Genomic DNA, 15,321 nt, shown 5'->3' on the forward strand with positions numbered 1-15,321 from the left:
GTCGGTTTCCATAGGTACTTTTCTACTTACAAAGGTTTATGCCTCAGAAAACAAAGGGCAAAGCACTGTGAGTTTGTTCAGAGCTAAGAACACCCGTGGGGGCTCAGCCAGTCGATGCCCTGTCATCTCTTCACGTAAATGGCTACTGTCTCTGACAGTCGGTCAATGCAAGACAGCGAAGCAAAGAGCGTATTTCAGAGCTCTTGGTTTTACCTCACTGATTCTCTTGGTTCATTCATGATCTGGTAGGGGAGGGAGATCTCGTCCATAAATTAAAAGTCTCAGTGGGATGTTAACAGGAAGGAGAAAGACAAGAGATTAATATTTAATGAGTGTTAATGAGCTAGCACTCAACTAGGTGCTTATATATATATAGCTCATTTAATTTAAAAAAAAAAAAAAAAAAAAACCCTCCAAACAGGTAGTATTATCCTAACAAAGAGGAAAAAACCCTAAGTCTTAGAAAAGTTAAGCTTGTCTGAAATCAGCAAGATTCGATCTAGGACTATTATGTCTCATTTTCTACCAGCCGGCTGGAAATATAGCCACTGTTCAATGACATAGTTCCAATAATTCTCAATACAAACGATGCTCCTAAGGGTGTCCCAAAATGCCACTTTAGGAGGAACATGCTGGCATTGAGTAGGGACAGAGAACACTGTCCCACCCTAAATGCCAACATCCCTCCTACAAAGAAACATGGATCTAGAAAGTGTGGGGATCTGAGTCCGGGGAATTTCTATGGTAGGAAGGCCTAGGGATGGGTTTGGAAAGAGATCAGGGGACTTCTCTAGAGCTGTGTGTTCAGAGTGAGGAAAAAGCCACCTGTCAATCAAGCACGCTGCAGCTCTTCGGGGCGGGGTTCTGGGTGTGCGCTCTCCCCCGGGCCTGTGGTGCTTCCCCACAGCTTCACACTGTACCTGCTCCTGCTCTGCTCCTGGTTCAGGCAACCCCTCGTCCTGTAGGCTTAAAGGGCCTTCCTTACAGGAGCTTCCTTCTCCTACCTTGGATTGGGTCCCACTGCGATTCTCAGCAGACAGACCTCCGGTACTTCCGCTTCATGACACTTGTTTCCAAGCGCGGATATCTATGATTTAAAGTGTTTTCCTACTCTAAGATTATAGGACTACTCTTCTGATGAATGAATGAATGAGTTAGGAATGATGTAAATGCCTACCAAGTGAATGAGAGAGAAACGTGGACCATTCATTATATAGCTATAAAAGATAATGGTTTCCCCAAAGCGTTTCAAAACACAGGATACACAAAGACTTTTACGCAGTGAATAAAATCAAGGGAGAAACAAAAGTATGTGTTCTCTAAAGGAACATAACCATAAAAAACTTAGAACTAAATTATTAATGACAAAATTATGAGTATTAAAAAAATTTTTTCCCTTTGTACTTTTCTGAGTGAAAAACAAAAAAACAAAAAACTATGTTGATATAAAAAATTTCCTTATTGGCTGCTCTGGTTTTTCATAGACTATTTCCTCTATGTGAAATACTCTGCGCTATGACGGGAAGTCAAGGCTCACCTAGACACTGAGCGGAGGAAGGCAAGGCGGAGGCAGAGCCAGTGCAGAGGACCCCGGGAGCTGTGCGCAGGACCTCCGTGGAGAGATGATGTTACCATTGACCCTCTTCTGCATTGGGAACTGCCGTGATACACTTTCAGAGGATTTACTATTCCTGCGAATGTTCTTCCTTCCTAAACCATAAACTTCTTCAGGTCAGATCATCAGCCTGTCTATCTGCTTTACCACCTAGTTCCAGAGTCCAGGGCATCTCTCCTTTCCTCCTGTTCCTCCTGCTTTTGAAGAACAAGTCCCTGTCATTCATCAAGGGTGCACACTGGTGGTGCTAGTGAAAACAGACAGCACGTTGCGTGCAACCCCTCCCCCACTCCCACTCCTGTTGCTAACAGGAGCTAGCTTAGATGAGCACTCTGATGCTGGGCCCTGTTCTAAGTACTTGAAATCTAAATTTATATATATATATTCATTCTACCCTCTTCTCTTTCCATATACTTCTCCATCTCAAACTTCAGGTCAACCTCACTTTCACTGAGATGTTCATCCACTCGGGAGCCTATGATGTGCTCAGTGCAGACAGCATCAGGTGAATAAAAGCCAGGTCCCGCTCACAGGTTAGGGGTTTACACAGGCTGGGAGTGCCCAACTATGCTCCTAACTGCACACTCTTACAAGCCATATCACAAGCTCCCAGGAGACCAGGACCAGGATCCCCTGTCTTAGAAGGGAGGCAGCCTTGTCCTGAACGTGTTCTTGATCCTCCTGAGTGGTCCCCTTGCAGGAATTCTAAGAAGAGTGCTGAGTCCTGAAACCAGACTTGGAGGCAGGTTGAAGGGGTGCACCGTCTGCTCACCTCTCACATCTAAGGATGGCATTATTCAAATCCTCATTCACTTGGATGAGCTCGATGGTTACGTCTTCATTCTCCACCACCACCAGCAGGTCCATGATCCGCTCCTGCATCTCCCGACCCGTTTTATAGAGTTTCTGTCAAAGAAACAAAGAAAGGAGAGAGATTTCTTCTTCCACGCTTCGGAATGTTCTACAAAGACAACCGACCCACCAATCTGTACACACCTGTGGCCACCTCCCTCCCTTTGCGCCACCTATGGGAGATGACCAAGTATTTAACTATGGACAGCTCATCCTTCCTATCAAAAGACAGTGAGTTATAGATTTTCCTCTAAAAATCAAAATAGGTGGCGTAAGGACAAACCGGGGCACTGCATGTAATGCAGGGCTAGAAATTAGAAGCAGAATGTGGGCACTCTAGACACACTGCTTATCAGCTGGACTGTTAGGGGAAAACCACCACTTGTTTTAGAAATTTCAATTTTCTCATTTGACATAGGAAAATTATACTACTTGCCGCATCTGCCTCAAGGGTTGATGTTAAAATAAAATGAGGAGGGTAGGGAGGTGGAGAAGGGTAAGGGGGGGGATGAACAGTGATGGACAGGGACTTGACTTGGGGTGGTGAACACACAATATGGTGTACAGTGATGTGCTGTAGGATTAGGCAATTGAAACCTGTATAATTTTGTTAGCCAGTGTCAGCCAGTAAATTCAATAAAAAGGAAAAAAAAAAAAAAAACACAATGAGATATGCCTAATGGGGAACTCTGTAGCTAAAAAGTACAACATACAACATCAGATGCTAGTGTCATTGTTAGAGGTCGTGGAAGAAAGAAGTAGTTCAAATACATTGACAGCAATGTGCTTTTCCCATTATGTCTTCTTAAATAAACGTGTATACTACATAGCAACAGCATCCCGTTCCAAGTTAAACCGAAACAAAATTTTAAAAGGAGTCATGGACAATGTGTTTATTTGCATGACCTAGAATCACCGCCGTGAGACTCGGCTCCACTCCCCAAACCAGCTGTTAACTGTAAGTCTAGAAGCAGACTTGGCGATTCCTCATGTTGGGGCTGAGGGTCTGGGAATCGACATTTTTTTTAAGAAGCATCCCAAGTGTTTCTCATACACACTAACATGTGGAAACTGCCGCCTGACGACTTCCTTCCTCCCAGGCAAACCTCCAAAGAAGCCTGCGGAGCCTAACACAGACAGTAATGTTTCTATCAAACCCACCTTGGCTGGAATCTATCTGTACACTCGTCTGTTAACATTGGGCAGAAGTGCAGGGACGTTCCCCTTTCAAAACGAAAGCGGCAGAACTTGCTAAGTCATCGCACTGTTACATTATCTCAGAGTTTTTTTTTTCCCCTCAAGAAAGACCTGCTGAAAAACTGACCCTTCACCACACCATTTAGAGTCTCAAACAATCTACTGCAAGGTTCTGACAGGACATCTCTAAGTAAATAAATCAAACCATTACCGGCTGGCATTTAGACTCAGAGGTAAAAGCCACCGACTGGCCACAAAATCATAACAGAAATATGTACGAGATAATGAGAAATGAAAGGCGGGGGAAAGGAAGACAGACGGACTGATGCTGGGCTCTGGGTTTTATATACCTTCGCTGCACAGCCAGAGAGCAGTCCTCTTTGCTAAATAAATATTTGGCCACCATCAGCAGTGTTAACCAACTTTTTTCTTAAAGGTCCAGGTATTAAAATATTTTCTGGCCGAGCTGGTGTGGCTCAGTGGATTGAGTGTCCTCCCATGGACTGAGAGGTCCCGCAGTTCCCAGTCAAGGCACATGCTGGGGTTGCAGGCTCGATCCCCAGCAGGGGGCGTGCTGGCGGCAGAGCTGATCCATGTTTCTCCCTCACATCGATGTTTCTCTCTCTCTCTATATATATATAAAATCAATAAAAACATATTACAAAAATATTTTCTGCTTTGTGGGCCATATGCTGTCAAAATAACCCAACACTGCATTATAACAATGAAAGCAACCAGAGACTAAATGTAAACAAATGGTGTGGTCTTATCCTAATAAAACAGACAGGTGGCAGGCTGAACTTGGCTCACTATGGGCCCCTTGATACAGAGCAAGGAGAGGTGACTTTACTTTCAGCAGACCAAAGGCCTCTCCCACGTACATACCTGACACGGAATCTAGTTACCTTTTAGCTTCAGGATTTTTTTTTTTTTTTTGCTTTTAAATCTATAAAGTAAAGTTAATACCAACTATCTTGTAGGGTTGTAGGAACAGGAAATGGTGTAGTTGGAACTCCCCAGCATGTGGCAAACAGTGGGTAGTCAATAAATGTATTCTAGTTGCACCAGGAGGTGTCCCTAGAAGCTTAGATAGATTACTAATACCTTCCTGTAATATTCACACCACTACCCAGGACCCAACAGTATACAAAGGAAAGAACTCAGAACGGCATTTAACACGATGCCCCCCGGTGAGTGAGAACTGCTCCTCTGTTCTTGCATTCACAGTATACAGAAATTATTCTCCTCCTTCACTGGGAGGCTTGCTAGAGCAATGTCAAGATCAGAAAACACAATGGCTGCTAGAGGCCTGTGACCAAAAAAATGTAGAAATTAATCTGAAATGAATTTGCAACCAACATCAATAGCACCCCGTCACACAAAGACCCTCCCCGCTTTGCCCTGGGAGAGACAGAGGGAACGGAAACTTGAAAGGAACACCGCATCTCTCAGCAGGTCTGCAAAGCAGAGCTTGGAAAAGCTCTTCAAAAGCCAGCCCACTGTGATCTTTGCAATTGATGTCTGTCTCGGAGGAAGACCGAGCCACCTGGAAACAGCAGATCAAGCACCATGGACAGGTCACAAGTCCCTCACAGCAGGCACCTGTGGGGCTGGGGCTGTGGGAAGCCAGGGGGAGAGCAAAAACACACAGTAGCAGCTTCTGGTGCATATGTCCTGCACATGGCCCCTGTGCCTGCCCCCCTTCCACCCTATCAAAGCGAAGGCCGGCTTCTAAGTTCAAGGGAATTGAAGCATCAATTCAGAAGCCTTTGGAGCAAAAAAAGAAAAAAAAAAAATCAAGGAGCTCATGAACAGCCTCCTCTTCTGGCATCCAGATGGCTCTCACGCCTTCAGAGCGCTCGGGAATGAAGGAAGAGGATCCCTCTGCATTTCAACTCCACTTCTAATTGCCCCACATTCACCAACACAGGGCACCTCAATACGGAGGAAAAGAAAGGTGCCCAGACACTGCCCGTGAAAAAGTGAGAACAGAAAGAAATGTATTTACTTGACAGCCTCTCTAAAAATAATATCCGCATGGCAACACTGTTATCAGCCTGTACCATATTTCCCCTCTCCCTGCGCACGGTACCCAGGCTGCACGAGACCCGGGAACACCTCTATCTGCTCAAGATAAAAATGACCCCCCCACCCCGAAACCGAACACTTCTGAGCCCAACTTGCTCCTGCACTTTCTTTTGCCTGATACAGGCCTCAGCGGAGTAAGTGAGGACTTAACTGTCAAGAGAGCCTCAAGAAGACCATCCACTCATTAGAACCCTTCAACTTGGTCCCAACTGCAAATGTTGTCGACATCTGGCTTACTGAAAGCCTGTGTATTCAGTAACTCCTAGCTCTTTTTCTTGTCCTAAACCATTAAATCTTCAACCAAGAACATCGAGCTCTTCAAGAGACATTGCACGAACTCATTCAGCGTACCACACGTTTACGCTATATTAAATATGCATAGCGGTATGGATTTAGAAGTACAGGACTTGGTTCTGGCCTTCACATTGCCTCCAAGCTAGCTAGAGAGTAAAACACATACCCACATAAAAGACAATTGGTTAGCCCTGGCCGGTTTGGCTCAGTGGTTAGAGAGTTGGCCTGCAGACCAGAGAGGCCTGGGTTCGGTTCCCGCTAAGGGCACGTACTTTGTTGCAGTTTGTCCCCGGCCCTGGTTGGGATCGTGTGGGTGGCAACCAGTCTATGTGTCTCTCTCTCACATTGATGTTTCTCTCTCTCTCTTCCTCCCTCTCTCCCTCCTGCTCTATCTGAAGATAAATGCAAAAATGTTCTCGGATGAGGATTAAAAAAAAAAAAAAAAAAGATGACAATCGGTTAGCCACCTGTACCAGAAAGTTAATCCTGGGTTCCACATGAGACACAGGGTCGAATGGATAGAATACAGGCTCAGGAGAAGGGAATTCTCACTCCAGCTCCATCCCTGGCCGCTGTGTGAGCAGATCCGCCCCTTCCCGATTCTGCAGGCTTGTCTCAGGAGGGGAGATGGTCTCCATGACACTGACAGTCCCGTCCACTCTTAATACCTTACCAGCCTCTGAACGGTAAAGACAGGAAGAGTGATCAGGGGAGGATGACATTTTTTTCCTCTCAGATTTTTTTTTTCTTCTCAGCTGCTTACAAATGACTCTCACAGGATCAGATTTTGCATTCACGTGATTTTAAACAGCTCTAATAAGTTCGAGTGAGGCTTTCTCGAGTGATACTTTCAGACTCGGAGCTCATTTTATTCTGCAGAAGACAAAAACATTCTGTTCTTTCATTGTCCTACTGGGGCGAAGCAAAAACAAGAAAGACTAAAAAGGGAGGTACCGGGGAAAGTCAGCTTTTCAAGGTCAGAGTCAGCAGTCCAGAGCCAAGTGCACAAGGCCGAGAAAGCAAATGCAAAAACACGGCAGCAACACTGCATTCCTGTGACCAGAGCAGACACTCTTAACTCATCGCCGCATTCGTTAGGTTGGACGCAGCCTCAGAATCCTTGTACTCCACTCTGGCAAACTAAAAATACCCAGTACTCTCCACCCCCGCCCCCAAACTCCCATAACGGAGTTTGTAGTCCACAAGCAACATGAGTAATGGGCAAAGGTCTTTATTAAGCAAAATAGTGCTACTGCCCAAGAGTCTAACAGAGCAGGAGCCCAGTGAACTAACTAGCGGAGCTTTAGGACTGAACTGCTCCGCATGGATCTGAGAACAGCCTGGGCATTCCGAGTAGGTACACTGGATTTCAGGTGGCATGGGTTCCGCATGAACAGAACAGCTGCTGGCAGGTGACAGACAAAACAAGAAGCAATTCCAAGTTTAGAAGTTGGTTGTCATGTTAACAAACCACATTAAGAACTTTCTGATCACAAAAATGCCTAAAATGTCGGCTATGACATAAAAATGTTTTAACATGCATGTCTAAACTTTCAAGAAAGTCTGGGAAACCCTCAAAAGCTGGAAAACCCAATAGGATCCGGAGATAGGAGAGTCAATGAAGGCGGAAGGCCTGAAGGATGCCCGTCTCTAATAATCAAGGTCAATCTCTAAAAACCTTGAGAAGCAGGAGACAAAGCCCGGTTCCTGAACATGACGGGGATGAATCAAAGACCCCCGTAGGCAGCGTGGATGCCTAAACGGTCCCTCCCTATATGTGAAAGAAGAAATGTATTGGTCTCTGGCTCTAGTCCCTGACACGGAGCTCTTAAATCCCTGGGTGACAGGAATATCTTTTTTGTTGTTGTTAATCCTCACCTGAGGATATTTTCCCATTGATTTTTAGTGAATGTGGGAGGGAGGGAGGGAGGAAGAGAGAGAGAAAAACATTAATATGAGAGAGACACAGTTATCAGTTGCTTCCCGCACGATCCTGACCAGGGCCAGGATTGAACCTGCACTCAGGTCCATGTCCTTGACCGGAAACCAAACCCACAACCCTTCAGTCCACAGGCTGATGCTCTAATCAATGAGCCAAACCAGCCAGGGCACATCTTTTGTTCTCACGAGGCGACTCCTGGGGGACTCCTGGATAGATGCAGGATGGGGACGGTCACCAGGAAAGACCCAATCATAGTTACAAGCTTGAAACACTCCCTCTCTCCATCCCCTGGGAGGGGAGAGAGGCTGGGGTTAGAGTTATAACTGATCATGCAGACACGATGAAGCCGGTGGGGAAGCAACTGACCTCTCCCTTCCTAAGGCTCTTCACCTGGTCTAACAATTAAATTTGCAAGAGACAGATTAACAAGAGAAAATGACCACATTTAATGACATATGCATAAGAATGACACATACATGAGGGAGTCAGGGACAGAAAGTTAGATTGAGGTATATATGGTATATCTGTAGGGTGGGGCAAACGTTTACAGTTGTGAGTATGCAAAACAGTTTATTCTTGCATCATTATTGATTAATCACTGAACTGTTTTCCATAGAAACGACTGTAAGGCTAGCTTGCCCCACCCTGTAGGGGCTTTAGCACAAGTGATGCCATTTTGGGCTCATAATTAGAGCAACATGAGACAGATTCACAAAAGAAGAAAACATTTAATTACGTTTGTATGTCTGCGAACCCCACACACACGAGCGAATCAGAGACTTCACGCGCATGAAAGGCTCAGAGACAAAGTGAAAGTGAGGTGTACGTGGCTTTCAGCGCTCAGGGTGAGGCAAGGCACCCGGGGCTTCGGAAGGAAGGTCATTCCCAGGGGCAAAAGAAGAGCAGACATTCATTAATGAGATGTCTGCCCTGCCCTCTCCACAGGGCCTAAGACATTATCTTTAGCAATGGCTGATTATGGGCAAGGCCCCTTTAAATTAGAGGTAAAAATTTCTCCTGAGCCTACAAGGTCTTGATTTGCCTTCAGCTAAAAAATTCAGAGGCACATATGGGGAAGCCTGTTCTGAACCCCTACACCTCCATAAAGATGCATAAACTACTGGGTTCAGAGAGTCCCTGGGTTGCGAACATATCCATGCACAGGGTGGGTACCCCAGTCCCAGGGGACAGGAGCCTGTCCTCAGAACCCTTCTGGACCTCGTCCTCTGCCTGTTCATTTGCATCCTTTGTAGCATCCTTTATAATGAACTGGTGTATCTGTTTGGTTTCTGTGAATCATTTTAGCAAATTATCAAGTCCCAGGAGGCCTTGGGAAGCCCTGGTTACGGCTGGTTGGTCAGAAGTGTGGAAGGCCCACCCTGCCACGGGCATCGGAAGTGGGCAGTCTTGTGGGTCTGAGCCCTTGACTCGTGGAATCTGACGCTCTTCCAGGCAGTGTCAGGACTGAGTTGTACTGCAGGACACCCAGTTGGTATAGGAGAATGGTCCATGTGGGTCGTGTTGGCTTGATTAGAACAGAAAAAAAAACCCGTTTCCTTTCACTATACAACCACAAAGGAAAATGGTATCTCAGCCTTGACTTCTGGGAAGAGAAGGATAAAAGCATTTCTCCTGAGCCGTCTAACAGCCGTATTGCATCATCATCTCTGGGAACGAGACTCCCTGCCTTCCCTGTCTAAAACCCTGGGGAGTGCCAATCCTTCTTCTCCTGACTGCTGAGGTTCCCGCTTCTCCTGCAAACCCAGTTAACTGGAGGACAGTCCCTTTCCTCTGTCCTTAACAGTGTGAACAAAAAAGGGGCTATGCAACACACCTGACAATCTCAGGGGGAACACATGGCAGACCTGACAAGTTCAGTGACCAAAAATAAACACATGGGCTGGATGGATCATAAATTCCTACCTGGGCAAGCCACAGCAGGTGGGCACGTCCCAGGCAGGCAGCTTCCTTAGCAGAGGTCAACGCTACCTTAAGTGAGCCCCGCCCATTGTTCTTGTGTGTCTAGGATAACACACCTTTGAAATGTCAGAGTGATTGTCTTTTTGAGACCCCTCAATGGCTCATCGGCAGGCCTGGGTGCACGAGGCCATCAACCCTTCACTGCGATCTGGGTTCCTGAATATCATCTCTCTTTGCTAACTATCCTGCACCCACCATGTCACGGAACTGTTTCTCCACTTTGCTTTCTGTCCAGTGCTACTGTTTCCCTGCTTTGCTTTTCCCCACCTCGTTCGTCTACCACCAACGCATCCCACGTACCTCCCTGATGTTTTCTCCTTTGATTCTAAACGCAGACAAGAAACCAGAAAACTGCCGTTCGCCGAAGCATTTTCTCAATCTGTTGAGATTTTGCTTCTGGGCGTGTCTTCAAAACTCTGTCTCAGATAAACTTGTATAAATCCTTTCTGTAGGCTCGCCAGGCACTGGTCACCAGCAGCCGCGCCAGAGCTGCCTGCTTTCACCGTGTGTGCCCAGGCCCGTGCGGTTTCACTGCAGCCTGGTGCGGTAGGCTCCCCGGGGAGCACGCAGGATGGCCTGTGAGGCGCCAGCTCCTCACCTAGTCCCGTCCCGCCTACGTGATTGGATTCTGAACGTTCTTCCTGCTCTGGGCTCCGGCTCGTCTGCTAGGCTCTCCGGGAATCCGGGGGAGTTTATTCTTATTTTCCTATTTCTTCTGTCATTTCAGTGGGATTTGGGGAATAGAGAGGAGGTAAGTTGATTATTTTAGTGAGCTTTAAAAAAGAACTTATATGCATGTATGCGTAACCATGGACATAGACAACAATGCTGGGGAGGGGGCGGGGGTGTTCGGGAGGAGGGTGTCAATGGGGGAGAAAGAAACATCTGTAACAAAAATAAATAAAAAATAAATTAAATTAAAAAAAATAAAAATCTGTGGTTATTAGCTGGTTTGGGAAAAAGAAATAGACGTTTTGTTCCAAAACTCACAAAACTGATTCTTCACAGATGCACTCCTACTCTCGGAACATGGCCTTGGGGTGCTCAGTGCCGGGGGACCCTCCCTGCCTCCCACCTTGGTGTCCCAGCCGGGCTGCGCCAGAGCCTCCCAAAGCCCCTGCCCTTACATGGGAGGCCAGGCGGGGAGCTAGCATTATGGGGGGGGTCTAACTCCATTCATCGGAATAGTTCAGACAGGTGTAGAACCCCTGGAAAGGTACTCAGGAATCCCTTTGCTTCTCCATTGACTACCTTTGCTGATTTCGTTTTCAAGCTCCCTGTAGCAGATAGGCTCCTTGCCCTCTGTCCCCATAGACTGCACCAATTCTTTCAGACTGACCTTAGTGAGAGATGACACTGTGATGTAATAAAAAATATAGATTTGGTATTCAACCCCAGTTCCTAGCATAGAAATTCAGAAACCCTTGGAAACCCCGGTGAGGACACTTTTGTTATTCATAATAAGCTCCTTTCAACCCTACCAGACTTTATGCTAATGAGGTGACTTGGAAGAGGGGGGCTTGCTGCAGGAGCTGGAACTTGCACTCTATCCCTGACCTCCAAGGAGGGGACAGGGGCGGGGGATTCTTTCATCACCAATGGCCAATGACCGAAATCAACCTTGCCTATATAAGGGACTCTCTGCAAACTCTAAGTAAAGGGTTTTGGGGAGTTTCTGGGTCAGCGAATACATCCAGGTTCTGGGAGGGTGGTGCACCCCAATTCCACGGGGACAGAAGCTCCTGACCCTTCCAGACCTAGCCCTATGTACTGCTTCATCTGGGTGTTCATTTGTATCCTTTATAGTAAACCAGTTATAGGAGGTAAAGTATTTTTCTGGATACTGTGAGCAATTCCAGCAAATTGTTGAGCCTGAGGAGGTTGTGGGAATCCCCGATTTGTAGCCAAATCAGACAGAGGTGTGGGTAACCTGGGGGCCACTAATTGTGATCAGTGTCTGAAGCTGGGGTAGGGGGCAGTCTCCTGGGACTAGCCCTTCACCTGTGGGGGTCTGTGCTAACTCTGGAGAGTTAGTGTCAGAATTGGTTAAACACGGGAAGAAAACCTCACCCACAAGGTGTCAGAAGTGTTCTGCGTAGAGAAAGTTTTCCTTGCGAGGTTAGGTTACAAAGAACAAAACCTCCTATGGCCGTCAAAAGAATTTAAGAGCAGCAGTCCCCACAGCAGATTTCGATGCGTTTCTAACAAAAAGCATAGAGAGAAAATTAAAGCGACATCTTCAATAGGCTCCTAAACAGGTTTATCTGATGCCAGAACCCATTCAACTTGGTTTGGCCTTGAGTCGGCTCCTCATGTTGATTTACAACCCAAGTCTCTTTACTATTCCAGGCAACACACAGCCCCGAGCTCTGGCTTCCAAACAGTAACCAACCAATTAGCATTATCCTTACAAAACGCAATTAAACATCTGCACCCAAAGACTGACACAGAAAGGCACGGCAGTGCACATCCGGACGGCATAACATATAAAACTGGACTCACATATTTAAGGGGAAAATATCTGCCGCCTACCCTTTTCCTTGGATACTTAATGTTATCTTTTAGTTTAACACGCTTGCTAAACATCACGAATCACGAAGTTTGTATCTGTAAAAGCCTTCAAATGTGGATCTTTTTTAAAAAAAGGATACTACATCGCAGCTCTCATAATTAATTTTAACCTCCTATAGAAATAGGTGGTTTTGTTTACTGAGTATCATTTTAACTCTTCATTTTACAGACACGCAAACTAAGTCCAGTGACAGTACATGACTTGCCCAAGGCCAAGAACCCCAAGAATCCTTAGCAAAACTATATATTGTTCCTAAGTAAAATGTTCTAAAAACAATCTACTTAATGTCACTGATGTGAAATACTAATTTGTTTCTCTCAAGTTATATGTATTACTCTGATGCTCTGTAGGATATAAACATGCAGCAATGGGGGATTCTTTGGTCAAATCAGTCTGTAAGTGTTGGATTAAAGAATCCTAGAGCCTTGCCTGGCCGGTGTGGCTCAGTGGTTGAGCGTCGACCCATGCACCAAGAAGTCGCCGGTTCGATTCCTGGTCAGGGCACATGCTTAGGTTGTAGGCCTCATGGCATGCAGGAGGTGGCCAATTGATGTTCTTTCTCTCTTTTTTTTTTATTTTAATTTTTTATCCTCACCCGAGGATATTTTTCCATTTTTTGTACAGATAGAGTGGGAGGGAGAGAGAGGAAGGGAGAGAGAGAGAGAAACATCGACGTGAAGGGACACATCGAGTGGCTGCCACCCGCACGACCAACCAGGGCCGGGGACAAACTGCAACCGAGGTACGTGCCCTTAGCGGGAACCGAACCCGGGTCTCTCAGGACCGCAGGCCGACGCTCTAACCGCTGAGCCAAACTGGCCAGGGCTGATGTTCTCTCTTATCGATGTTTCTATCTCTCTCCCTCCCTCTCTCTTCCTCTCTCTAAAAATCAATAAAAATATATATATAAAAAAAAGAATCCTAGAGCCTTCACTCTGTGAATGGGTTTTATGCACCTCCAGAGGAGAAATGCAGCAGGCGACTGGTTTTATAAACGTACGTGACCACAGATGTCATGTCCTCCACAGACTAGAGCAGAAGACAAACAGGAAATGCTGCCTCAGACTGCTTCCCAAAATCTTTCCTCACATCCTCTTTAGAAAGAGGAATCTTTCTAAAACGTTATCTGGTTATCTGGTCCATGAGCTTGTATCCCTTGAATGACTGCCCTCCGCCACGTCTTCGCATTCCTATGTACCTGAGAGACACCACAAACTCACACCCACTGGTGATGGGAGGGGGAGGCGAGGACTTCCTTAAGAGGTGTATCTTACTCCAAAGTGGTCTCTGGAGGTAGGTTTGCAGAGATATAGCTCAAGATATGACCTCTTTCTCTCTAAGATACCCTTTAAACATGTAAAAACTATTTTGAGTTCCCAGACAACAAAAAAACAGACCAAGGTCAGCTAGTGTGGCTCAGTGGACGGAGTGTTGTCCCATGCACCAAGAAGTTACTGGTTTAATACCTGGTCAGGGCACAAGCCCAGGCTGTGGGCTCGATCCCCAGCAAGGGGTGCACAGGAGGCAGTCAATTAATGTTTCTCTCTCATAAATGTTTCTATGTCTCTTTCTCCCCTCTCCGTTCCTCTCTAAAAACAAACAAACAAAAACAACTCTCTCTCTCTCTATATATATATATATGTAGATATCGATCTATCTATCTATATATATATCTCAGTAAAAACATTAAAAAACAAAACAAACAAAAACCAGACCAAGGCCTGCATGATTCCTGGACTGGAGGATATTCAAGACCACCCACAATGGCCTCTGCCACAGAACATGGGAGGAGAATAAGACGGCACGAGGGGCAGCTGCCAGACAGCTTGACTGCACTTCAGTGAAGCAACCAGGTAAGACAACGCCTGCTTATGCCTCTCTCCCCTCTGAGACCGGACAGATAGCTGAGGCAGGATATCTGCTTTGAGGTGGGAGCAATGCTTGGGATAGAAACATAGGGTATTATTTCCAGGTGCTGATAGCATCCAGGAAGAGAAGACAGTCAGCTCAGAAGACCAGCTACCGAGCTATGCCCCTCAGCATCCCCCCAGGCCAATCCCGCGGACTCTGAAACGCGATCAAGCACAAGCTGCAGCCACCGTGCCTTCCCCTCGGCAAGGCAGAGCTGAGTCACACAGAATGCAGACCAGCTGCCAGGGAATGTAAAGCAAAAATGAGCTCACAATCAGCAATCCAGACGGATAGCTGAAGAATGAGACTCAAAGTGATGAACAAAAGAATCTACCCCAAAGAGGAGACTCCACAGAGAAAATGGAAGAGCGACTTTCTCCTTGCAAAGCTCAAAGGGAAGTATAGCCATGACAAAACAAGCCCTGTTGAGTGAGGAAATCTTTCGTTTGCTTCCCAAGGAAGCAACGACCAAGAAAAATGTTACTTACTAACAACCTGAGAATTTAAAGGAGAGATAACAGAGAAATGGAGTAGGAGTCCAAGTAAAGTAGAAATAGAATAAGGTTCCTAACTTACTGGGATAGAAATTGACTTTTTTTCTAAGTGTTTCTAAAATTAATATGTTAAAATGTAGACTTGGTCATTAGAACAACTCGTGAGCTGGAAAAAGTAAAGGGCGTGGATTTACAGACAGAAAAAGGTCTGGGAGGGGCATGGCTCCAGGAACAAAGAACAGTGATGGTTTCCTCATCTGCTCATCCAGGTCCAAGTGCACTGTCCTTTTCCCTGCAGCCTGAGTACAGCCTCCATGTAAACCCTCCAAAAACTTCACCTTTCTCCTTGCTCCCAACCCTCACTCCACTGAACGAC

At 46.1% G+C, this 15,321-nt stretch overlaps 1 protein-coding gene and 1 long non-coding RNA gene across 7 annotated transcripts in view; both read right to left on the reverse strand.

The window, feature by feature from the left end:
- The window catches only part of TOM1L1 (target of myb1 like 1 membrane trafficking protein), a 57,994-nt gene that overhangs the window by 24,454 nt on the left and 18,219 nt on the right, over positions 1-15,321 (reverse strand). For all 6 annotated transcript variants that reach the window (XR_004960304.1, XR_004960303.1, XM_036268131.1 and 3 more), the window contains exon 8: positions 2,388-2,521. Coding sequence is in view for 4 of the 6 variants with exons in the window: in XM_036268131.1 (XP_036124024.1) it covers positions 2,388-2,521 (134 nt within the window). In the remaining 2 variants the exon portion in view is untranslated. The remainder of the gene's footprint in view (positions 1-2,387; positions 2,522-15,321) is intronic.
- On the reverse strand, positions 6,625-12,163 carry LOC118633913. Its single transcript, XR_004960306.1, has 4 exons — positions 12,039-12,163; positions 11,220-11,307; positions 10,567-10,683; positions 6,625-6,725 (listed from the first exon to the last, which is right to left on the reverse strand). It is a non-coding gene; the product is annotated as an uncharacterized LOC118633913 (long non-coding RNA).

Source organism: Molossus molossus, unplaced genomic scaffold (assembly GCF_014108415.1).
Source record: "Molossus molossus isolate mMolMol1 unplaced genomic scaffold, mMolMol1.p scaffold_m16_p_19, whole genome shotgun sequence".
NCBI lineage: Eukaryota > Metazoa > Chordata > Mammalia > Chiroptera > Molossidae > Molossus > Molossus molossus.